Source organism: Neovison vison, chromosome 2, assembly GCF_020171115.1.
Source record: "Neovison vison isolate M4711 chromosome 2, ASM_NN_V1, whole genome shotgun sequence".
NCBI classification, from domain to species: Eukaryota; Metazoa; Chordata; class Mammalia; order Carnivora; family Mustelidae; genus Neogale; species Neogale vison.
Genome location: NC_058092.1, coordinates 160,616,573 through 160,642,600, shown reverse-complemented (window position 1 = coordinate 160,642,600; position 26,028 = coordinate 160,616,573). Strand labels below are relative to the sequence as shown.

The following is a 26,028-nucleotide window of genomic DNA, read 5'->3' as shown; positions in this document are numbered from 1 at the left end:
AAGCTCTATGGGGGTCTTCTCTCACACCCTACCCCCGCTCCTGCTTTTTCTTATGCCCAAGAACACCCAGTCCAGGTTTGGTCTCAGAACATCCATGCAACAAATTCCACTTGTAATAAACGGCAGAAGTAGGATAGGCTCTAGCAGATGGGGTATGGATTTTAAGTTCCTAAAAGTAAAGGATTCTTTATGAAATTTTGTGTGAGAGGTCAGACTTTGACTTTGCACACCAGGATGCCACATTATTTTCCATCTGCTTCATTCAAAGAGGTAGATTTTAGTTTTCAAATGATAAAAAGCACTCACACACCAAATGTTAACATATTCTGAAGAACATATTTTTGGCTCACTTTTAATGTCAGAGCTCTAGAAAATGGACTGTGGGGGTTTTGTTTGTTTGTTTTTTTAAATGTGTCTCCCCTAGTAAGTTTTCTTTGTTCTAACTGCCAAGTTGGTTTCAAAGAATCCTCTGGATATCTAGCAGTTAGAACAAATCCTATAGATTATACAAAGAAATAATGAACTGAATTAGCTAGGTACAGTCCTCCTTTTCATAGGAATATGACGGTTTCTTTTACAACAGAACTAAAAAAATCTCAAATAGGTTTCTGCCCCTTTTATTCGTTGATAGATCTATTTTCATCTTTTAGGAGAGTCTTTACTTCTAATAGCTAGAACTATGACTTAAAATTAAACAGCTTCTCAACAGTGTCCTAAGGTATATTTCGTACCTAATCTTAACTGGTTTTGGAAAATCCCTAAAAGCAGGCTGAACAAACCATGTAGCATTCTTGCCTCTTCCTTGAGTCTATATCACGTTACCAAATATGCGAGGAGCAAGACTTGGTTAAACAAATTGAGGAATGTGAGAAGAGAAAATTTCATACTTTGGGTTTACTATGATTATTTAAATTTAGTCGGCACCAAACTCAATCATTAGATCGTAATTCCAAGGAAAACACTAAGGATGACTAAATAAGAATATGATGTTCATAGTAGGTGACCCAAGAACCCCAAACCAAAGTTAAAAGCAGCATCACTGACAACTTTCGAGAGAGCTGTGTCCAATTGAAATTGGCCGTTCTATCAACAACAGTATAATTTTGTTTTTTCCAAAAGTGATCTGACTACCCAAGAGCATCACTATTAATGATTTATGCCAGACTGACATTTGACAAGCAAGCCTAAACAGAACTTTTAATTTGTCTCGCTAAAAATCACCTTGGTGTTATGGAACGGGCAGGACCAAACTAGCCCATCTTGAGGTAAGACATGCTTTTTGAGACATTTGATACTCTAAATATAGTTCAGCTGCTGTGAAGCATTGTGCAATTTTGCCAATGAGCTTTGAAAGAGTGGAAAGCAATGGGCTGGACAGTACCAGAAATAAGTGAACCACACAGTGACCCAAGGAAGCTTCTAGAAGGATGTACCTCAAAAGTAAAAAATGGAATGACAGGCAAATCTCATTTTGGGGGGATACATTTCTGTCCTATCTGAAGTTTAAAATAACAAACATTCTTTTTTTTTTTTAATTAAAGATTTTATTTATTTATTTGACAGAGAGAGATCACAAGTAGGCAGAGAGGCAGGCAGAGAGAGAGGAGGAAGCAGGCTCCCTGCTGAGCAGAGAGCCCGATGCGGGACTCGATCCCAAGACCCTGAGATCATGACCTGAGCCGAAGGCAGCGGCCTAACCCACTGAGCCACCCAGGCGCCCACAAACATTCTTTTATAATCAGAAAATAATCTCTAGATTTGGCATTGTGGAAAAGCCCCCCGCCCCAAATAAACAAACAAACAAACAAACAAACAAATAAATAAAGGGTTCCTGAGAAAAGGTAAAGTTTTAAAAAACATTATAAAAATGTTATTAGACTGTCCAGTTTTGTTGTGGCTTTAAAAAAGCTTCCCATTCACAGCATACCAACTCCACCTGAAAGAAAGCAGGCTTTGCTCCTTCATTCACTGACATTGCTGGTCTGTGTTTAGCCTACAGACAAATGCTTTCTTTGAAGAATGGATTAAAGCTACCATAGTTACTGGGAGTAACAGAAGTTGTGTGCATGTACTCTGTCACTGGGCTGTTTAAAGATCATTTCCAGACTTATTTTATTACCTAAAAATCCTCTTCTTTTTTTTTCAAAGCTCTGGCAGAGAATTTCTAAAAAATTCTAGATGGATTAGCAAGAAGCCAAGGGTGAAAATATAAATAAAACGAGTCTTACCTGATGTTGCACGTCAGACTCTGTTGGGCAGTTCAAAGTAATGGGATCGCATTCTTCAGCTGGGGAGGGAAAAAGACACAGGCTTGATAAGGAACACGGTCTGCGGTGTAAGGTCTACCACGAGGACTCAGTATTATGTGCTGCTGGGACATCTGGTGAAATCAGGAAGGCTTCAGGTCTCTGCCCTCTCTGCAGCCATGAGTCAGCTACACCTCACTGCCTGGGAGGGCACCAGCCACCGTCCCCACTCAGCCCTGAGTACTGAGTTTCAGATCCCTGCCGGCACACAGAATTACTCGGCTGAGCCAGTCACATCCCCGCTAGGGAACCAGGGCCCTCCATCCTCTCGCCACCCTTACAACCTGCAGCCCCTGCTTGTTCACGCGCTCCTGAAGGCAACCCCATGTGACCCTGCATGGCTTGCAGTGTCCCCTCCCCCAGGTGAGGATAAAGGACTCATAAACTGCTGTCCATCTCATCTGTCCGGTGTCAGGTATATATAGCCGTCCACCTAACCCCGGGGCAGGGTCCTTCCCTCACCAGCCGGGTGAATGGGAGGTGGTGTGACAACTGACATCAGGAACAGCATGGCCCAAGTACTGTGGCATCTGTCCTCTCTTCCCAGCTAAAATGTCCTCATCCTCAAGGTGAAAACCATTGTTCACGGTCTGTCCCCCAGTATGATGTGTTGTTGGGGTCTGCTGATGTTTGGCAGGCGAGCTTGGAGAATTCCAGCTCGAAGCACCCTGGCTGGTCACTACTTAAGTCCCAGCTATCACAAGCTGGGCTAGAGCTCTCCGGCAGCTGTCTCCAGCCTGGTGGATATCCAGGGAGAGCCGCACCGGCACCATGATCGTACACGTGATCATACACAAAGTGCCATCCCCACTTTGGGAGTTTTGCAGAAAGCCATGAGATCACCATCCCAGGGTGAGTGAAACATGGCGCCCTGCTTGTGGCTGTTTGGGCACAAATTGTGACCCTGCTGTATCCCACACTGTGGCTTCCCTTGCTGCTGGCACATGTGCTCTCCTGACTCCCAAGGGCATCAGGATACGTGACCATGGCAGCCCGTGGCCTAGGAACTGGGGGAAACGGGGAAGGAGCATTTGGCACATGGCTGTTGTCCCCATGCCATGCCCCCAGCCAGTGTGTCTGGGCTTAGCGCAGCTGCTTACAGTGTGCAGAAGGACCAATTCTGGATCACCAGCCTACCGGACCCCACCTGACCCCTCAGCAGTGGGACCTTCCTGGAGGTGGACCCTGACCCCAAGCAGACTGACTGGCATTCCTTGGAGGAAGAGATGGCTCCCAATGAGGTGGGCCGTCAGCCTCCCCAGCCCGTCCCTATAAGCCCCCAGAAAGTCTGCACCATGAATGGCCAGAAAGTGAATGCTGGGGCTTTATGCAGGTAGAAATAAAAATATTCCAAGGGAATCTGTAGAGAAAGCATAAAAGAAATGAAGAAAAGGCAGGGCTGTAGCAAACCCATTTTAGCCCATTGCCTGCTGGGCCCGTGGGCCACCTCTGCCTGTCTGCAGTGAGGATCCTGACCCTTGGTTACAGGGGAAACCCACCCACGGTCCCCCAGCCGCATGACGAGGAGTTGGTTGGAGCCTGACGCAAGCCCGGGGTTCTGAAACCATAAGAAAGCCACCACTGCCCTGTGGCAGGCAGCTGTGGCGGACCCCAACCCCCATGGTACTGATTTGAGTCTCTGTGGAGGAGGAAGCAGAGGGTTCCCCCACCTACTTGCACCCAGAGTTTATCCAGTGACGCAAAAAGAAAAGGGGAGGGGACATGAAAGCAAGATGGAAAGAAACCTGGATACTGGGGAGGAGATAAAAGGAAAACGAAGAACTGGAAACAGAGGTCCACAGTGTGACCTGATGGCAAATCCAACATTCACTACAATAATTCACTCAGGCATTAGATGAAAGAGGGCCGGGTGGGTGGCTCCACTGGCTGAGCATCTAATTCTCGATTTCAGCGCAGATCATGATCTTGGGGTGGTGAGATCGAGCCCCACGTCAGGCTCCGCACCAAGCTTGGGGTCTGCTGGAGATTCTCTCTCCCTCTGCCCACCCCCCTCCCCCGCCACTGCAGGTGTGCACGTAGGTTCTGAATTAGCTTTAATATCTGCCGAAATATCTGAACTGGCCAACCCTCATGGACTTCGTCACCACCAGGGCTCAAATTACAGTTACACCTGGAGATGCCACTAAATGTCACCACAGTGTACCCCCCATCATGGTAGGAGAGCTCCTGAAGGTAAAACAGAGGACAGGCATGCCATACCCTGACCATGAGGACTACCATGTGGCCTCAATTTCCCAGGGTCACAGCACACACTGCCTTAGAGCATCTCATGGGGGCATGGCTGCTCTGACCCCATGAATTCATATTAAATCTTCCCAGTTAGTTGACAAAATGGGACCCCATAAGACTTCTCAGTTCAAATAATTACTATGGCCCAGTGTAAATTAAACAGGACCTCCAGGGGCGCCTGGGTGGCTCAGTGGGTTAAAGCCTCTGCCTTTGGTTCAGGTTGTGATCCCAGGGTCCTGGGATCAAGCCCTGCATCGGGCTCTCTGCTCAGCAGGGAGCCTGCTTCCCCACTCCCGCCTACCTCTCTGCCTACTTGTGATCTCTGACAAATAAATAAAATCTTAAAAACAAAACAAAACAAAAAACAAAGATCAAAACTTATTATATAAGACCTGAAGAGTGAAAGGCTGATTATCTCCTGCTTCTCATTTAACAGCTGAATGTGGCCTTGTCTTAAACCCGGAGGAAAATGAATGGCACCTCAAAGTGCATTACTGCAACCTTACTGCCATGGTCCCATCCAAGAAAGCCCTACACCCCATGCCCAGTGTTATTACCATTACTGACTCTATCCCATCAGCCACTAGTAAATACCTGGCTATTACAGTTTGGCTGATATGTTCTGTCTAGTGTCTACTTGAGCAGCCTCTCAGCTGCAGTGTGCCTTCGTCTGCAAAGGCACCCAGTGTGTGGTGACCAGGATACCCAGGGGGTTTCTAACAGCTTTGTTCTAGCACACGGACTTTGTAGGCAAGATCTTATCTACACCCACCCTTCCCCAGGTTCACAGTTCACATACTCCTCTGAGGACATCCATGTGACGCAGTCATCCAAACCATATAAATATCTGTAAAAGAGCTCACAGAAAGGGATCAGGACATTGCCCCCCGCCAGGGCAGTGCACCGCTTGGTTCATTTCCTAAGAATTTTCTGGTAAACTAAGGGCTGCTTCATTTCTGCCAAGGCCATTAAAGGGTTATGGGGCCTCTGAGTACCTACACATTAATACAAGTCCAACATCTTTTAGTCCTTTTGGAATTCTAGAGACAACCCGTTCCCCATTTACACACTTCACTTACTCCCATTGCCACGGTTACTTGCAGATGGGTCCACCATGAACGGGGCTCCTTCCAACACAAGTCTACAGTGAGCATTCTCAGCAACCCCTTCCCTGTCAGGTAGAAACCTCCTTCCTCGTATTCCTCCCGAAGTCTCTGGACCACCATGATACCCCTAAGCTGTCCATAGGCTTCTGATGCAAGAAACCACCCTCCTAGGTCCTTCTCTCTCTATACCATTAGAGCAGTGATCGCTGCTGCAGGCTGGACTCTTCTGGAAATAGAGGCTCTCACTGACCCTGTACCTGTGAGGCTCCAGGCACTGCTGCCCATTCTGCCTTGGGTCATGGAAGCAGCACCCTACAAGCTTGACATGGCTTCTGTGGCCTTGCTACTGAGTCGAGTCAGACTTGGACCCTCAGGCATATTCCGCTCATGGGAGGCACAGTCACTCACTCTCCTCAGTCTCTTGCTGGATGCCATGGTGCCGGAAGAGGTCACTCTTCCCACTTGCCTGGGTTACCTGGGGGGTCCCCTTCAGACCAACTGAGCGAATAGCTGTGGGAGACTGTAGACACTACAGATGAGATGGCCACCACCAGACATGAAGGAGCTCATGGAGACCTGTGCTTTTCAGCCCTTTCAGGATGTCCCTGATAACAGATGGGATTCAAGAGTCAGCACAGTTGGCCAGACTTCAGGCTGTCATCTCAGTGCTACATGCCCTGGCCAACAAATGGTCCCATCAGTATTATCATTATCATTATTATTATTATTATTATTACTACTACTGCTACTACTACTACTATTTAATATTATTATTTACAAACTCTTGAACCATTGCCGAAGACTTGCCCACTCTGAAGTAAAGAGCCCTGGGAATCTCTTGCCTGACAGATGAACAGAATATAAATCAAGGTAACAAATGTCTCTACCTCTAGTAAGACTACAAATATAAGGCCTTTCTAGAACACTCTCTATCCCCTTGGAGTTCCAGACCAGGGGATAGAGAGTCCCTACTGGATAGGGACCAAGACATTCATTTCACTTCTCAGAATGCACAGTGCCTGGCTCTAAAAGGAGCCTTTGGATGGAACTTCCATTTACTCTGTAGGCAACAGGCTACCTCAAAAGGTATAATGGGCCCCTCACAGAATTCCTGTTTTAGTTACAAAGCGCAAACAGAGCCTTTGCCTGGGGTCACTGTTGCCATAAGCATTGGTTGTCTGAATTCACGCCCTTGGGGGCCAGGCTCTCACTCCCTCAGTGCCACACCACATGGCCCATTCTCTCCTGGGCAAGTTATGCCCTGTTTTGCTATTTAGGGAGGCCCTCCTCTACTCTGTAAGTCTCAATCGTCACTAAGATTTAAATTGATGTCAAGGCACCATGGAGTCAACTGGGGTTGACTTAGAACTGCAGCCCCTGCTTCTTCACGTGCTCCTGAGGGCAACCCCATGTGACCCTGCATGGCTTGCAGCATCCCCCACCCCCAAGTAAGGATAAAGGACGCATAAACTGCTGTCCATCTCATCCACCCAGTGTCAGGTATGTGTGGCTGTCCACCTAACCCCAGGCAGGGTCCTTCCCTGTCCAGCTGGGTGAGTAAATGGCACTCCAAACACATTTCCCTCTGCTTAACACCACAGCAGATGCCACTGGGCTCATCTGCTCATTGGATACTTTACTATGCCTGGCGGATAGCAGACAGTGGGAATGACACATGTCTTCAAAGCTCAGCCTCCTAGAGGACAGAGCAAAGCTACGTCAGTTCTACTGTCCAAGTGTGGATTGCCAGAGAAAGTCAAAGGAACCTGAAAGGCAGGTGCCATGTTTAACACCTTCCAAAAACTTGACTTGGGGAGGAAACCTCCATTCTTAGGTTGTTTGACACAGGGGTTAACTTCACAGCTCCCCGCTTTGTGGTGAGGACAGCACCAATGCGTGGAAATCAGATTTTGGTCCCATCAGATTGGAACCTTTGTAGAATTCCATACTGTGTTCTCAACTTGAAAGTTGACAGACATAGAGAACATTATGAAAGAAAGGCTTATGCAAACTCTGAGAGTTATAAAGCTTTGAAGAAAGAATCATTTATCGGGGGCCAAGAGTTAAGACTGAATGAGAGACTGGTTGATTGATCTCTTTCTTACATTCTTTAACATCCATTCACCTAGTAAGCGGCAGGGTGCTGGATTTGTTCAAACAAGGGGCTACGTTCACAGCCTCCCACACGATTCCAACTAAAAGACACCCCCCCTCCTTAATAGTATTATCTGAGAAGTTTAAACTAAAGGCAGTTTTTCACTAAGATTCTATGTGGTATCTCTTGAAGCGAGAGCAGTAGAGATCTTGCCTTGGCCTGTGTGTCTCAAGAGACAGAGCCCAGCTTTCTGGCGTCTGAACCTTCCGTGCTGGCTAACAATGCAGATTCCCAGGCTCCACACCAGACTTAACTGGAATCTCGGGGGCCTCCGGAAATCTGACATCCAACAGGCATCCCACAGAATTGAGGCACCATGGCAAAAAGTAACAGACGTGTGATTTCAGTCACGCCGGTTCTCAAAATGGCTACTATCATAACAGTCAGCCCGGCATTTTTGTAAAAGCATGTTTTTTTTTTTTTTTCGCCAATGTAGGGACAATTTGAACTTATGTACTTTTGTGAAGTGGTACCCCAAATACTCCTGTGGTCACATCCTTCCCTCTCCTCTCTGCCTTCCTCAAAAGGAAAAAAACAACAACAACTGTGCAGGATGGGGGCACCTGAGTGACTCAGTGGGTTAACCATCTGCCTTCAGCTCAGGTCAAGATCCCAGGGTCCTGGGATCAAGCCCCACATTGGGCTCCCTGCTCAGCGGGGAGCCTGCTTCTCCCTCTGCCCCTCCCTGCTCAGCTCGTGCTTTCTTTCTCTCTCTCTCAAATAAATAAAACCTTTTTTAAAAAATGGTGTAGGATGGTCACTTCTGTATTCAAATCATAATTTGGGGAAGGATGGTTGATTTGGGAGTTTATAATAATAGGAGTCCCAGTCAAGGTTGAGTGGGAGGCCATGAACTTATGGAACGAGCAGGACCAGGACACAGCAAATCATGCAGGCAGGAGGGGTGTTTGGCTTCCTTTTAGAACAGGGAAGCCTATTAACAAAATGCTTCAATCTATGAGAGGAAAGATCATATATAATACAGCATATTGGCTTATGAGTTTTAGGGCAAATATTTTTACTTCTGAATTATTTTAGTGAATTCCTTCATATTTGTTTTTCTCCTTGCTTTTTCAAATTGAACCACTACATCTACATTTAGTTGACAAATTGCTCTAAAACATCCCCCCAAGTATCATCTATGTTTGAGTTCAAATGCCTCAAATTTAGCAACAATAGAATTAGTCTACTTTACTTCTCTTTAACTTAAAACTCACCACAAAATTTTTTGAACAATAAAAGAGCAGGAGCCCTAGATAAAAAGAAGATAAAATCTTGATTACTTTATAATGTATTTATGTGCAGTAATTTCCCCTCACTGGGAGTAGTGGTTCAAAAATGAGAATTTTTTCCCAAACACACTTTCTCTCAAATTGTGAAGAGTCACATTTCCTTCAAAACACTTAAGCCAGCAGTTTCTACAAGATATCAGGAACTCTTTGATATAAAATAAGCCCCACTCATGTCGCAAACTGTACAATCTCATCCTTTTTAATGGTTGTGTAATATTCTAACACACATACACACACTCACACTCACACCCCACCCCACATCTTTTCATCCATTCATCTGTCCGTGGACACTCAGGTTGCTTCCAAAGCTTGGCTGTTGCAAATAATGGTGCTATAAACATAAGAGTGGATATATTTTTTTGAATAAGCATTTTTGTTTTATTTGGGTAAATACCCAGTAGTGAAATTACTGGAGCATATGGTAATTCTATTTTTTTTTTTTTGGTAATTCTATTTTTAATTTTTTAAAAAAGATTTTATTTATTTATATGACAGAGAGAGAGATCACAGGTAGGCAGAGACTGAGGGGGAAGCAGGCTCCTGGCTGAGCAGAGAGCCCGATGCAGGGCTCGATCCCAGGACCCTGAGATCATGACCTGAGCCAAAGGCAGAGGCTTAATCCACTGAGCCACCCAAATGCCCCTATTTTTAATTTTTTTTTAAAGATTTTATTTGTTTATTTGACAGACAGAGATCACCAGTAGACAGAGAGGCAGGCAGAGAGAGAGAGAGAGGGAAGCAGGCTCCCTGCTGAGCAGAGAGCCCGATGCAGGACTCGATCCCAGGACGCTGAGATCATGACCTGAGCCGAAGGCAGCGGCTTAACCCACTGAGCCACCCAGGCGCCCCCTATTTTTAATTTTTTTAAGGAAGCTCCATGCTGTTTTGCACTAGGCCCTACACCTGAAATTAATGTAACATTATGTGTCAACAATACTCAAAGAAAAAACCTTAATAAAATGAACCTCACTCTTATATTAGTACTGAGTTTAGTGCTAGCAGACTCTCCCAGAATAGCTCTCAGAAAAGAGGCCTGACAGAATGAACCCCTGAAATCTATAAAATCAGGGGAGGCGGAAGCTACACATTTGCTCTTGATAAGAAAACAACTTTAGCAGCATGTTTCATCTCAAAAACGGGCTGGTCATTGGAGCTGCATTAGACTTCACTGTTGATTTATGGTGAAAGCAGCTAATTCAGAACCCCTCCATTCAGGACCGTGTGAGGAATGGTTTTATACTGCCCATGGAGACAGCAGGAATATACTAGAAGCATCATATTTTGTGAAACACGATTAGTCTGCTTAAAAAAATAAATTTTGAAGACTTTTTAACCATATGGAAACTGCTGAAGCTAATTACAGGTAAATCCTCTGTTAAAGAAAGCAGGACCCGCTAAAATTCACTTAAACGTTAGAGCCCAAGTTTGGACTTAATTAGATTATATTTGCTTTTGAACCTATACTTTGTTTCTGCACTGATTCATATGGGTTCTTCCCCTAAAAACATTTATGATAAAAATTACCATAATATGGACATTGGGGAGGGTATGTGCTATGGTGAGTGCTGTGAAGTGTGTACACAGACCTGTACCCCGGGGGCTAATAATACATTATGTGTTTATAAAAAAAATTACCATAAATGTTTAATGGTGATATTGGCCCCTTTGGTAGGTTTTTAAAAATACTAGCAAATATCAGGTCATAGATGATATTATTATTATTATTAAAAGATTTTATTTATTTATTTGACAGAGACAGAGGCAGCACGCAAGCAGGAGGAGCAGCAGAGGCAGAGAGGGAAGCAGATTCCCTACTAAGCAGGGAGCCCGATGCAGGGCTTGATCCCAGGACCCTGGGATCATAACCTGAGCCAAAGGCAAATAATTAGCTGAATGAGCTACCCAGGCATCCCAAGTCATAGATATTATTGAATGCAAATGTTGAAGTTTTTAAAAAAGATTTGATTCATTTATTTATTTATTGAGAGAGAGGGAGCATGCATGTGTGTGTTTGAGTGAGTGGCAGGCAGGGCAGAGAGAGAGAGAATCTCAAAGAGACATCGTGCTGAGCAGAGCCTGACACAGGGGCTCGACCCCATGACCCTGAGATCATGACCAGAGCTGAAACCAAGAGTCAGACGTTTAACCAGCTGACCTACCCAGGCGCCCTTAGAGTAAGTTTATAAACTTCTAGACATTATGTATAAGACGATGTATTTCTTTAGAGATAAGAAGTCATGTGCTTGGGGTGCCTGGGTGGTTCAGTGGGTTGGGCCTCTGCCTTCAGCTCAGGTCACGGTCTCGGGGTCCTGGAATCGAGCCCCGAGTTAGTCTCTCTGCTCAGCGGGGAGCCTGCTTCCCCCTCTCTCTGCCTGCCTCTCTGCCTACTTGTGATCTCTCTTTCTGTCAAATAAATAAATAAAATCTTAAAAAAAAAAAAAAGTCACGTGCTTAGTTAGTTCTCCGTGAATCAGGATAGAAGATCTAGTCACATTTCCCATAAAGGTGGTTTTCACTGTCATGTTACTTGTAAAATCTTCACCAGTTTAATTAAGGTTTTGTGAATCTCAAATTCCAGGAAAAACCCAATGATGCAGTTACTGCAGTATCAGGTTGCTAAACAAACAGTCTTCTTTTTTTCCACCCCCTCCAAAACAGGACATCACTTTTAAGGGTGTTAAAAAAGATCTTTTAGACAGATCAAACCGTGACATTGCATTTTCAGAGTCACTGCAGCTCAGCGGTTGTCTCAAGCAGTGCCGTTCTTGTTACTGGACTGGGAAAGCATCCTCAAGCCTGAGTTTGCACATTTCCTTCTCCCGATTTCCCTCCACCATCTGGCTTGCCTGTGTCAGGCACCATCCTGGACTCATTTCATTGGATTCTCCTTAGCATCCTGGGAGGAGAGGAGAACACTGTCCTTCCTGCACTGAGACCCTGAGAGGTGCAGCCACCATTCTAATGGCACTCAGAGTCCAGCTAGTGGTCTGGCTACAGATTGGTTCTCTTGTCTATCTGCCTCCCTGGTGGACATACCAAATCCTTGAGCTTCTTAGGTTAAAGTGAGGTCGGCCTCCCAGCCACTCAGGTATGCATTTACAGGTTCCTGGGCCTGGCCCCACACCTGCCACATGGTGATTTCAAAGCCACTTAGCCCAGAATCTGGATTTCCAACAGCTCCCCCACGCCCTCAATAATTCTTCACTGCACACTGAAGTCGAAGCCATGCCACCTGAGACTGCCTCCCATGTCCCTGGTTGCCTGGTTTGTGTCTTCTACCTTCTGGCTGAACTGGAGAATCGAATCATGGACTGAAGGATTGGGACACTTAGAAAATCACTCATCACTAGGGGAAGGGGAGCTTGCCACAAGCCTCCCCGAATACAGCCGGGATTTGGATTCTGCCACTCCTGGGACATGCACAGACGACAAAAGGAATGAACGCCGGAGGTTTAATTTCTGGGTGTAAGGAGAAGAGTCTGGCCAGTAAGGACTGGAGGAAGGGGAACATTCGCAGAACCCTAGACCTAACCCCAAGAGGACCCAGCAAGGAGCTCCCTCCTCACCCTCCAGTTGGGTGACCCTACGGCTACCCGGTCACAAAGACTGCCAGGAAAACCCACAGCGGCAGGTGCTGGGAAGTCCCACCTTTCCAGGAAGCAGGGGGCCCCTGCCATCTCTGAAACTGCTCAGATCAGATTGTCCTTCACCCCGTCCACCCCTTCTGTCAGGCCTGTCAGCAGAGCACAAGGTAAAGACTCAAAAGAGGGCAACCAGATGACCCCACAACAGATTGCCCCACAGAAGAAATCATGAGAGGCTGAGCCTGGCCCTGTCTACACCATGGATAAACCATTGGTCTGCGAATTACAAAAGATAGGTTTTTTGGATTTGTTTTTGTTTTGTTTTGCTTTGGGGCCTGATAAGCATCCTTTGCCCCTCTGTCTAGTAACAGAGGCCTCTTTCCTGTGGTTTGGGTAGAATAACTCCATGCCCTTCCCCACCCAACCTCAAGGTGCAAACCTGACCCACGTCCTCCATCCTCCTAAGGGCAACAACGGAGTCATGGATGGCCATGTGACCCAAACTCCCCATATGACAGCCATCCCTAGAAACTGGGCACTAGGGGAAAGGCACACCCTTGCTCTGCCATCTCGATGGGCACCATGTACAGCCGGAAGTGTTGGTGACCATCCTTCCGGCCATGAAGGGAAAGCATGCCCCCAAATGGAGCCAACACAGATGAAGACAGAGAGATGAGATGAGAGACACACAGAGACTGAGCCTGAGAGCATCCTTCAAATTTGCACCTTGCAGTATCCGAAGAGCCTAAGCCAGTATGTCCTGTCCCTTTTTAGATGAGATCGGGCGCGTTCAGGGTGGTATGGCCGTAGACTGTCCTGTCCCTTTTTAAAATGAGCTTGAGTTAGGTTTCTGTCATTTGCAACACAGAGCGCTGGCTCTCTTCATTTTATGCATCATAAAAACGCCACAGGGATTTAATGTATAATTTGTAATGAAATAATTTGTAGATTTTAATAAGAAAATCCATGCCCAAGAGAGTCAACAAGTCAAAAGCTAAACTGTCAGTATGTTTCTGTTTAACAACTTTAAGGAATGAGAGATGACTTTCACTAGTGCTTTGTTCAAGACATTAAAATAATCACAAGTTCAAGTAGTTATATTAAGTGTACATACCTTTAGGGAGTCCCGTATCTTGAATGGGATATTTGTCTGACTGTGGAAACCAACAAAAGAAGAGAGTTATTTTTAAACCCCATAGTTCAGTTATAAGAGTAAAGTGAAAAGAAATCTTTGTTTGGGGAAAGTCATAATTTTGGTTTAAAGCCTTGCAAGTTTCTAGTCATGGATTTATCAACAGGCCTGACACATTGTTCATTTTTATCCTCGGTCTATAAAAATGAAATCAAGGTTGACAAGAAGTTAATGTTGGAACATGAGACAGAATAAGGCTTCCAAACTGCTTCAGCTCTGACCGCTAAACCACACTTCCTCTCTTTTCTGCTGGGCTATTACCCCCCACCCATTTCCTGTAGTTTAAAATTGAGGAGTATTTGTTATCAAGAATTATGGGGATAGACCCATTTCTTGTCCCCATTTCTGCGGCATTCCTTTGGCTCAACAAGCCCGTGGGCCAGGCTGTATCTCACTCATGTAGAGCTGCGTCCTGGAGTGAGTAGGACAGGATTCAAAAGCCAACCAGCCTACCGACCGCACAAAGGTCTACAAAGATATACTCATTGCGCCCAATTGTACACAGTTGCTCAGTGCACTGGCTGGCGGCAGTACCATGAGAGAGAATTCAAAATATCAAAGGCTCTTGCAATCACATATTTCTTTCCTGGTACCTCCATGCAGGTATTCTGGAAACTTTGACTTCCGATTAAACAATGTGGTCATTCTCAGATGACTTCCCTGAGCAGAGTGGGAAGTGCCCAGTCTCCCTATCCTGTCCCTAACCCCTGCACAGCTCCCATTCCCCATCTGGGCCTTTGGATCCATGCCTCCAGCCTTTACAAAAAACAAAAACAAAAACAAAAAAGGCTGCACCTTCCAACTTGCCTGTAGGTTTCACACATGTCTTCCTCTGACAGAAGAGAAAAACAAACAAATGTGGAAACAAGGATTTTGTTTTAAAACTCTTTCCTTGCAGTTTCTTTGGAGCTGAACAGTGAAGTTTCAGAACCTCTAGAAGCCTTGAACTCCTCTTCCACAGAAGAAATCAATCAATCAGTCATCAGTCACGGAGAACTTAAAGTCAAATTCTCCCTGAGACTAGATTCTTCTAGATAGTCTGGTCCCTGGAGCACAGAAAACACACCTGTATGGTAACACTTATCAGGCTGTTTTTAAAGTATGGACTTGCCTATTTCCTCAGATAGACTCATAAGTTTTTTTTTTAAGAAAAAGGAACTATGATCTTTGCAGCCCCGCATTTTGACTCAGTGTTAAATAAATATCTACCAGGAGTCTGTGTGAGGGAACCCACAGGTTGAAGCAAACGCAGGTTTCCTGGAGAGACTGACATTTGAGCTTGGTGTGCAGAATGCCCAAGAACTTGGGTGACCAAGAGGAAGGAGCACGGTGGTCACAGGTGCTGGGCCCAGGGGAGCAAGTCCAGGTGGTGTGAAGTGTGACAAGTGTAGAAGCAGAGAGGCACACTGGAGGGGGACAGGGGAGGATAGGAAATGACAGAGCCAGTTTACATGGAGGATTCTAGAAGCAAGGTGAAAAGATTTAGGTGGGTGCCATTCCAGGTTCTTGGGAAGCTTGGCCTGTCCTCCTTTGCTTTGTGTCTGGCACTGAATATGGGAAGACATTCAACACAGTCTTGCAGGAACTCACACAAGCAAACAATTCCAGCACAGTGTGATTAAAAAGTAGGGGTTAGGCTGTAGAGAAAGGAGCCTCCCAAGGCCCCAGGGTGAAGCAAAGAGAGCGTTGCCTGGGAGGAAGCACACGAGTTCCTTAGTTGAGGAAGCTGGGAGATTTTCCTCACTGCATGGAACAATGTTAGTATCCCTGGAAGGGAGAAGGTCTGGGGTGTTTCAGGCGCGGCAAAGAGCTACACACGACTGGCTCATCGGGAGGGCTGCTGAGATGAGGTCCTGGAGGACCTCAGCTGCCATGGAGAGGCACACAGATTTCATCCCAGGAGCCCCTGGAATGTTCTGGGCTGACATGCATCTCCCCCGCTAAAATGTGCTGAAGTCCTAACCCTGAGTACCTCTACCCAGGACCTCGTTTGAAAATAGGGTAGCTAGACAACTACAGACTTAGATAGAGGACTAGTGAGGAGGAGATCCCACTGGGGTAAGGGAGCCTCAATTCAACAGGACTGCTCTCCTTACAGAGAAGAGACACAGAGATGGTCGCCCACAGGGAGAATCCCGCCACTGGGCAAGGCAGCAAGGACACTAGAGGGATGCAGCTGAGAACCACGAGGGGTTGCTGACCACCACACACGAGAAAGGATTCTTCCCCACAGTTTTGGAAGGACAAGAAGGGCCCTGTCCTTTTCAACCTGCAGACATGGGGAGCACTTAGGTCACCTGCCGTGTGGTCTTCTGTTGTGGCAGCCCCAGCAAACCGACCTAGGGAAGGTTTGGGGAAATCACTGTGCCCCGGCACGGAGAAGTGAATGGAGGTGGAGATGGCTGTGACCCTAGGCAGGAAGAGAGCAGGAGTCCAAGAGCAGTGCGGGTCAGGCGCTGGGTAGGGGACTGGAAGGACAAACCGAGGGCACCTTCTAGCAGCCAAAGGCCCTCGTTCAGGACCACAGCACAGGGAATGGGGAGCAACAGCCCCAGGGCTGGCCCATGCTCTGTCTTTCTGGAATGCAAGGACAGAGGATGTTTTCCTCTTGATTTCCACTGCGTGTCCAGCTTTGTCCCCAACGCTGCCCCCAAAGAACTATGCAGTGGGGACTCAAGGCTTAAGGACAAACCCCTCAAGACACTGAGGTGCCTCATGAATCACCAAAGACTTCAGGACATTTCATCAAATTATATTGTCTAATGATATTGATGTGTGTCTTTTACATCATTCTAACTATACTGATCAGGATTTTTCATGGGCTGCACAGTTCTTCTCCAAACACTCTTTTTTTTTTTTTAAAAGGAGCATGTCATCCCCTATATGCACAATAACACATGTAATGTTGCCAGAGGCATGGATTTAGTCCTAACCAAGAGGCAGTATCACACAGGAGAGCAGGGCTCCCGTCTGCATGACTTTTTATGAATCTGTGAACTTTCATCGCTTCATCTGTACAATGGGGTGACTGTCCTTCCATCTTACTGATTACTTGGAGGATGAAGAACCATGTATGTGAAGTCCTTGGTAAGCCGTAAGCAGCAGACACAGCACAGCGTGGTTCTGGGAGGGCAGGGCAGGGACTGGAAGCCAGCTGCTGGGTCTGCATCCCACATGGGCTGCTTCCAATGTGGGCGACTTACCCCAACCCCCGAGTCTCAGTTGTTCATGTGTGAAATGGGCAGTGCTTACCTTACAGGGTTATTGCAGGGAATAAATGCAGTAACATGAGTGAATAAAACATCTGTGCCTGCTGGCCCCCAGTAACTGTATACTAGTCCTGCTTTTGCCTTCCATCTCACACTAAATATTTTGAACTTTGAAGAAGGGGAAATTAAACAGAGGACTGACAAGTATTAAAAATAGACAAGAATACAAAGACCTGATATAATCTAAGAAGATCACAAGAACAGAATCCAATACCATTTTTAGCCCTGAGAAACCCAAACTTCATTACATCACAGAGAACACCATGATAAAGAAATTTATCTTGGGAAAACCTGACTTTGGGGTTTCTGATCTTCATGTAAATACTGAGCAATAAAAACGTAACAAAGGGAAAAAAGAAATAACAAGAGTTGTCACTACTGATGAAAAGATTGTAACCTACCGGGCTAAAGGACAACGTGCTAGGGTCTGTGTCTTCCACTGGCTCCTTTGCCATCGGATCTGTAAAAAACAAAACAAAACAAAACAAAATGGAGATTATTTTAATGTAAGAGCACAGATGTGTCCTTTGAGAATTATCTTCCTATCGATGCAAGCTACCCTAGTCACTGGAAACAAAACAGGAAGGAATGGGGTCAGATAGCACCAAGAAAGAGATTAAGACAAACTTTTCTTAAAAAAACAAAAACAACAACAACAAAAAAACCCCACACCGTAAGACAGTTCACTTGTAGAGATCTACAGACACTCGGAGTTCTAAATAACTATGGATATGCAGACGTGGTACCCATGACTCTTTGGTATAATTTTTTTAAAAGATTTTATTTATTTATTTATTTATTTGACAGGCAGAGATCACAAGTAGGCAGAGAGGCAGGCAGAGAGAGAGAGGGAAGCAGATTCCCTGCTGAGCAGAGAGCCCAATGCAGGGATCCCAGGACTCTGGGATCATGACCTGAGCCGAAGGCAGAGGCTTTAACCCACTGAGCCACCCAGGCACCCCTCTTTGGTATAATTTGATTATAACTTTGAGCAGGAATGACATGATCCAGATTTCTTCTTTTCTCCATGTTTTCCACTCCTCTGTAATTTTTTAAAAATCATTTTAAAATATTAAGCTTCTGGCTGTGGTTTAGGTAAATTAATAAAGTCAGCAATCTCCTGGGATTATCATCAAACAAAAAGTGATTTTTCATTTCCCAAAATTTTGCTTCTTATTTATCGCTTGTTGCATTTAAGAAACCAAATGAGGAAAAACAGAAAAAGGTATAAGCCTTGGTTGAGGCCACCACTAGATCTGAAGAATTTGTTCAAAGTAGAAAAGAGCTCACACTCCAAGTCACCTGACCAGACATCTGCCAGAAAACTATGTTAATGAAGAACCAAATCCGTTTGAGTGGAGTCCTCTAGATTTGTGCAGTGCACAACCTACAAAACCCTAAGTGTAAGCCTTAAATCAGCCAAGAGTCAACTTAAGCTAAATTAAGTAAACACTGTGGACGAGGCACCAGGCCCAGGAAATGCCTTTGGGCATCCAAACGAGCACATCAAGACGATTTATTGATATATTCATTTACGTTTGTTCTCCCTCGCTGTCTCCTTTCTAGAATGTGTCTGGGCTTTCCACAGGTCTCTGCCTGGCAGGTGTTGAAAATGCCCAGAGGAAAATGTGTGTGAAGTGTGAAGGGAACATCTGTTTGTTTTATGACAGCCTCGTCACTAGGGAGATTAAACGAAGTGGCCCAGAGAAGTGAGGACGAATGGAGAAATCTGAAATCTCTGATAATAGATGGAAGTTCTGATGGGAAGGGGACAATGAATTTAGGCTTCTCATTTTCTGAGTCATGGCTGCAAAGCCAAAGGGCAATTGGGAAAAGAAACAGGTTCGTGACCAGTCAGGGAGGCACCTTTAGGACTTTCAATCATGTTTGCTGGAGCCTCTGATGGGGATCAGACCCTGGAGGAAGTTCTTCCAGGTGCATCATTGCCAAGTTCGCTCACCGACCCAGGCCCACGTGGTGCCTGACGTGCTCTGCCTGACCCTGCGTCTTCCTTGTGGTTCGCACTCAATTACCTTTATTTTCGAGGCCTGGATGGCTGTGTACCGAAGAGATCATTTGGAAGAAGGCTGACCCTGGTTATTTGATACTGGTCTGGAAGGAGGAAGTTGTTCTAAAGGATTTCTGAGAGCTCTTGGAGCTGCATGGTATAACATTATTAAGTCTGAAGTCAAATCATTTGGAAGCATTAAAATGTTTATTTTTACAGGCCCCAGGAAACAGCAGGCAGGGCTCTGATATCTGATGAGATGAGAGGCACAGGAAGGGCCAAACCAGAAAGGGGGACCATGGGAGCTCAGGCTGGGGCTGCACAGGGACCTTCTTCTAGCTCTCAGCTGGAGCTCTGCTGTCCTGGGAGGTCCTTTCCTTCCAAAGCCACCTTGTCTCTCCTGGACTGGGGACTCCAAGCAAGGCACAGGCCACCCCAAATTAGCTGGCAACTAACCAACAAGGATCTCACTGATGCAGCAAGAATGATGTTTAACTTATACGCACATCTTCTGGACAGTTCTCAAAAGGCGTGAGAAAGGCCCAGGGTAAACTCATGCAGTGACCCTTGGAGAGGGCACCCAGCCTCGCTCCTGGAGACCACAGGTGAGAGCCAGCTAGGCGGGCTGTGCAGTCATTTGTTTCTCTGGGGCTCCTGTCCCTAATCTGTAATATTCAGGGGTAAACAGAGCCTCCACGTGTCCTTCCAGCTTTAAAAGTCAGTGAACTGTGAAAAGTGGGGGTTGCAGGGTCAAAAGAACATATTCAGGCTAATGTCACTATGACATGGGAAGCCGAGGTCCACAGCCTCTTCATCTGAAATTCCGCTAGAGCTCCCATTTACCTAATGTCCAGCCTGTGTCTGTTTTCCACTACCGTCAGGGTTCTAGAAGTTCATGCACTGCCCACCACTGACAGTAGGGGCATCTCTCTGCCCAGATTTTCCCTTTTCATAAGGATATCAGTTACAGGAGATTAGGGCCCACTCTAACGACCTCATCATAATGTGATTGCATCTGTAAGGACTCTAGTTCCAAATAAGGTCACGTTCTATGGTACCAGAGATGAGGACAGCAGCAAGGTTTCTGGGGGAAATGCAGGTCAGCCCTTAACAGTCCACTCTCTGGCCCCCCAAATTCGTGTCCTTCCCATGTGCAAAATACCTTCACCCAATGCCCCCCAAAGCACTAATCATTCCAGCATCAACTCTAAATCTGAAATCTCATCAGTCCTCCTGCACTCGAAGACCCAGATCTCACCCAGAGCATGGGACCCGAGAACTGCATCCAGAAGCCACAATCTCCTGGTAAAGCTGTCCAACAGCTGCGCGGTCCTGACATCACCCTCATTAGTCCCAGCAGCGGAGGGCCTACAGTTCCCAGGGACAGTTTCTCCGAGGAAGTTCGAAGACCACCTCAGAGGACGTTCTTTGGGAGCGAACAAAGAGGGAAGGGGGTCAGAGCCTCCTGCCATTCCCAGGGCACCCAGAGCCCAGAGAGTGAGGCCTTGGGTGCTTTCTAGTGACAGATTCAAGGCAATTCTTCGAATTTGGGACTTCAGAGTTAACTTAGTTTTCATTTGTGATTATTATTTTTGTGTGGGGGCCATAGCTTTTCTTTTGACCTATGGCTGTTTTCACTCCCAGTTCTGAAGAAGCCCCTAAGTCCTAACCCTGTTGAGGACTCCGAAAGCTCTCAGAGCAGCAGTGCTGGGGGAAAGTGTGGACACATGGTTTGGTTTCTCCTCTGGCCTGATTTTGCGGCAGCCCCGCTCTGTCCTCCTCAGACTTCAGAGCAATAGCTGAACGAGTGGAAAAAGGGCCAGGGGGTCAGGAAGGTGGCCACCAAAGAGTGACTTCTCTGGAGGGTGGGCAAGCTATCTAGTGAGCGTGTTAGTCCGGCTCTGCCTACAGTCGGGATGGAGCTGAACAGGGGCCAGGGAAGGGGAGGAGGAGCAGAGAGCGGGGAAGAAGGGAACAAAGAGGAGATTCAGACGAGGGGAAGTAATTGGGAGGAAAGAGAAGAAAATCTAGAAGATAGGCATGTAAGAAAGGAAAAGGGATGAAGTGGCCATTGGGAAAGGGCACCACCAGGGAAGGAGAGAGGGGAAGGGAAGAGGGAGGAAGAGAGGGAAGGGGAAAGTGAGAAGGGAAAAGTTAGCACGCCAGGGCTCCCCCTGCATCTGAAGAAGAGGTGGCTGGTCCGGCTTGTCAAATAGGGCCCTCACTCTTTGGTCCCAGTTTCTGCTCCCAGTGATACTGGGTTTTGCAAGGAAGGCAGTCTGTCCCCTAGGACCCACTGGAGCCCACAGGAGGGTGGGAGAGGTAAGATGCCACCCGGTCCTGTCCTGAGCTGCTCCCAGCCGCCAGCCTCACCACATGGTGCAAGAGGGACCCCAGAACAAAGGAAGGACACAGGCCCGCATGTCTGCCGGTGGCCCTGGGCACTTAGCTCATCGCAGTGAACCACACCGCCTCCTCAACCCAGGCTTTCAAAGCCTCTTTCTTCGTTCCTGGCTTTCACATCTGTATGAACGTGAGCCGGATCTAACTCACCTCCGACAGACAATTCTGACTCACCCTGTGTCAGATTTTTATTACTGGCCTTGATAGAGTAAGATAGCAACGCTCCAACGAAGGGACTATTTTCCTCCCACGTGACCTCAACAGTCTTATACATTTTCTTAGCGAAAAATCTGGTCTCCTTCCATTAAGCTCATAATGTGGTCTAACAGTATACATGTGCCTTCGTTAGATGCGAACCAATACAGATGTCTTTTTAAAAAAATTTTACAAGGTAAAGTCAGTGAACACACCTAACTTAACGAATACATCTCTAAAATGTCAATCCAGGCAAAACTTTTTCTGCCTACAGTTTGAAGCCTACGTGGCGGCATTTTTAAAAATGCTTTCAGTGACTCAGTGAGGCTCTTAGAAGCCAGCCAGGGTTTACTACTTGCCAGGCACTGTGTCAGGTGTTGGAGCTAAACGGAGGGAGAGCTTGGAGGCTGGCTGGGGAGGGACATCCGTGACACAACCACAGCTAGAAACGGAGGCCAGTGCTAGAAAAGAGAGAGCAGGCTGCATGGAGAGTGTGTACCAGGGGGCTTGTGAGCTCACGAGTAAGTGGCAGTAACTGGAGTAGGGAGACAGGGGAGAGGAAGAGGGTCTTCCCATCAATGGGAATCACCTGTGCTTGGAGGCAGGCGCCATGAGGGGTCTCCAAAGGAAGAGGGAGGCAGCGTGGTTAAAGGGCAGAGAGACGGGGCAGAACAGGCATCAGTCAGTTGGAGGGGTAGGAAGAGACGGATGGGAGGATTATGGATGCTTTTGGAGGACTGAGAATTTGTTAGATCAGTGCAGATTTCTATGGAGACAAATGCCAGGAACTGGTAGGTCTTTGAAAGGTCACTCTGGCTGCCTTTTGGCAAAGGGGTTGGTAAAAGGCATGTGCAGGTGTGAACACACCAGGTGGGAGGTGAGTGCAGGAAATCAGGCGAGGGAGCATGGGAACTTGGTCGGGGGTATATAAGGGAAAATGGCCTTTAAGGAGTTCCACAAATTGGCACTGGCTGTGGCTTCATTAGAGCGCAGGAAGGGGTAGGTGGGTGTGTCCTAAAGGTTACAGAAATTACATGAGAAAGGGAAGTCATTTTAGATTTTTTTTTTTTTTTAACTAGAGGAACTCTCACCTTATTGATAGAATTCCAGAGTGGGAACGGATGGACATGAGGACATCTTTGAAATGTCTGAATGTGTTCTTCAACATCTTTGCAAGTGACGAGGAGACCTCGACCTTAGAAGGCCTCAGCCCTCTTTGTAGCCAAAAAGATTTCACCTACAGATTTGGGTTCTCCCTTTTAAAGTCAAGGAGACAGTCCTTCCAAAGGACACCTCCTATCATTCTACCCTCTCATCATGCCTCACATGCTGGGATCTCCAAGACCGTCGGTACCAGGTTGTGAGTATCCACTTTGGCAGGGCTGGGCTGGCCAAGACCACCACCACAGGAAATCTAGACCCTGTAGTGCTATTAATATCATCTAAGACTTTATTTGCTGCCCTGGTGGCCTCTTCCCACCATGACTCATTGAAGCTTTTTACACGTTATATCCATTAAGCTATAGTTCCCAAGGCTCATCTTTTCTGGTGCCATTAATTTTTAGGTAACCAGGCAAACCTTAAACTTGGCCCCCTTCATTGGATCCCTGTGCCCCCACAATCTCTTTGAATGCCTTTCACCATGACCCTTGAATGAGATCTGAGACCACTGCTGCTAAAATCTGGCCTAACACTTCCTGGCACCTTGTCTGTTAGGTTCTTGGAAGAGGAGGTGGCTATGGAGGTGAGTGGAGATGGGAGTGGGAGGATTTCTCCCTTCACTTCCCTTTTTGTCTTTTCAAATAATGGGTTTTGAGGGGGAGGGAAAGGTTAACCAGACAATTTATTTTTCACCTCCCATCGATAAAATGTTTACCACTCCCCACTGGAAGAATTTAGATCTTTCTTTTGAATCTCCAGGAAAATCTCCCAAACCCACCCACCACCATGAGGATTCAGCCATCTTCTGATTCACCTCCAGATGGTCTCCTCCTAACTGCTCAAGCCACAGATTGAGGGCATAATGTTCAATGCCCAAGCAATTAAGTGGGGAACACGTTTATCTAAGCAATTGCATGCAGCTCTGTATCTGCGTACAGGGGGTCTCTCCCAAGCCTTTCCAACCTCAGCAAAACAAGAAAAAGCCCCAGCGATCTGGGGTATATATCATTCATTCATTCCTGTGTTCAACACTCATGACAGATCCCCGCCAAGACAGTGGGAGAGCGAGGACGGGAGAAATCCTGGAAGCTGAAGTCTGAGGAGGATTTCAAATTCAAGTCAGAGATGAGAGAAACATCTGGACTCAGTCCTCAGGTACACGCAGTATTCTGAACTGAGGCTAGAACCAGAGACCATTCTAATGAAAGGCCTCTACAGGTGGGCTCTCACAGGTGGGCTCCGACTCGGTTTCGTGTATATTCGTTCATGAAATAGCTCTGCGGGTCAACACGCAGAACAAAACCATTTAATAAAAGTGAAAATGAGGAGAGGAAGGGGACGCGAGAAGGCTTGTGAGTGGGGAGAGAGGAAAAGCCAAGGCGGAAAAACCCTCCCCGTGCTCCTTGCTGCCAGGGAGGTTTGAGGGACTAGTTTCCACCTGGGATCCCAAGTCCGGAACAAAAGCGGCGGGGCCACGGCGGGGGACGAGGGAAGGGGGGGTCCTCGGCAAGCACGCGTGGGGGTGCTGAACGATGGGGGCTAGCGCGCCCGCTGGCGGGGGGCACCTCGCGCGGCGCCGTCCCGGCCCGACCCGGTGCGGTCCCGGGTGCGGCGCGGTGCCCGGGTTGGTCCCGGTGCCCCGGGGGTCGCGGGAGGCTGGGCCCCGGCACCCCCGCGAGCTCGCGGCCCGCGCTTCCCGCTCCAGGTGAGAGCGCGGCGCGGTGTCACTTTACCTGCGCGCAGAGGGTCGTCCGGAGAAGCCATGGGGCGGGGAGGGGCAGCCGGGCGCCCGAGCGGGACTGCGCGGCCTCGGGGGCTGGGCTGGAGCGCGGGAGCGCACAGGCGGCGAGTCCGGCGGGTCCTGCAGTCCCGACTTGGCCGCAGCACAGCACCGCGGCGCTGCGCGCCCCTCCTCTGCCAGCCCCTCCACCTCCTCCCAGACTCTCCGCCGGGTCCTCCGCGAGCTCACTTCCTGCTTCGGCAATTAGCAAAGCCCCTTCTCCGCGCCGCCGCCTCCCCCTCCCTCCTGAGGCGCGGGCCCTGGCCGGGGCGCGGGGCGGAGCCCCGGGGGGCTCCGAGCGTCAGCAGCGCCGGCGCCGGGCGGCCTCCCAGCCTGGCGCCCAGGCTTGCCAAGCGGGTGTCTGCGTGAGGCCTGGCTGCGAAAATATCATCAGCCCTAAACCCCGGCTGCACTCTCGGGTCACTTTGCTGGCTTCCCAATCGCGCCCTAAGCCGGGAACCAGCTTCCCCAGCACAGGCCTGGGCTGAGATGCCTGCCCGTGATATATTTAAGCAGGTCTTCAGGCCTCGTCTTCAGGCAGGGTCTGCCGTTGCATGATGGCACACGCGAATAACTTCGATCTGGATGGGGTTTTTTGTTTGTTTGTTTTGCTTTTTGTTTTTTGGTCATTGGTTATTACATGACCTCCAGGGTAGGTGCTCCACAAAGGGAGTGAAAAGAGGACGCCTGATACCTACGCATATGGCCATTCTAGAAAAATAGCTTGGGGTTCTCTCGGAAACTCGGAATTGGTCCTTAAAAGAAAAGCAGCACTAGCGGTTTAATTGAAAAGGGATTATGCACCAGTTACTTAAGTGAGCATAGGTTGGAATCGTTTACCGAGAATATATATTTAAAATAGTTATATTTTAACTAAATCTATCATCAATCATAAATCTATTACATGAAGGTTACAGGCAATTTAAATGCAATAGCACTCTTCAGGGTTTTAAATAATCCGTGTCTGTCTTGGCACGTGAGAATGCAAAGATAGGAAATGGTTTGTAAAAGATCATATAATAGCTTTAACTATACGGTATCAGCAATTTATCATAAAGGAGCGGCCTCCAGCTAAAAACTCAGCTTTGAAAAATGCAGAAAAGCAGCAAACGTCTACATACCCTCTTGGTGACCAGAGGCTTGCTTTGTTCCCCTCTTCATCTCTTTCGTGGTTCTGAGGCCCATGGCGCTCTGTAGTTCAGTGTCTTATTCTCTGGAATAGGCCATTGAAGAAATACCAGGCCCAGAGAAGAAGGTCCTGCTGGGTGTCTGAAGAAAGTACAACCTTTTAGATGAAGCTTTCTGGGGAATTTGTTAGTGGGAGGAT

The 26,028-nt window shown here is 47.3% G+C and overlaps 1 protein-coding gene across 1 annotated transcript in view; it reads right to left on the bottom strand.

Annotated features, from left to right (window-relative positions):
• EDARADD (EDAR associated death domain) overlaps nucleotides 1-17,609 on the bottom strand; it is a 54,621-nt gene extending 37,012 nt beyond the window's left edge. Inside the window, exons 1-3 of the mRNA XM_044236819.1 lie at nucleotides 17,556-17,609; nucleotides 13,808-13,847; nucleotides 2,229-2,287 (exon numbers count right to left, since the gene is read on the bottom strand). Of these exons, the coding sequence (XP_044092754.1) occupies nucleotides 2,229-2,287; nucleotides 13,808-13,847; nucleotides 17,556-17,609 (153 nt within the window). The remainder of the gene's footprint in view (nucleotides 1-2,228; nucleotides 2,288-13,807; nucleotides 13,848-17,555) is intronic.
• Nucleotides 17,610-26,028: the final 8,419 nt, after the last annotated feature.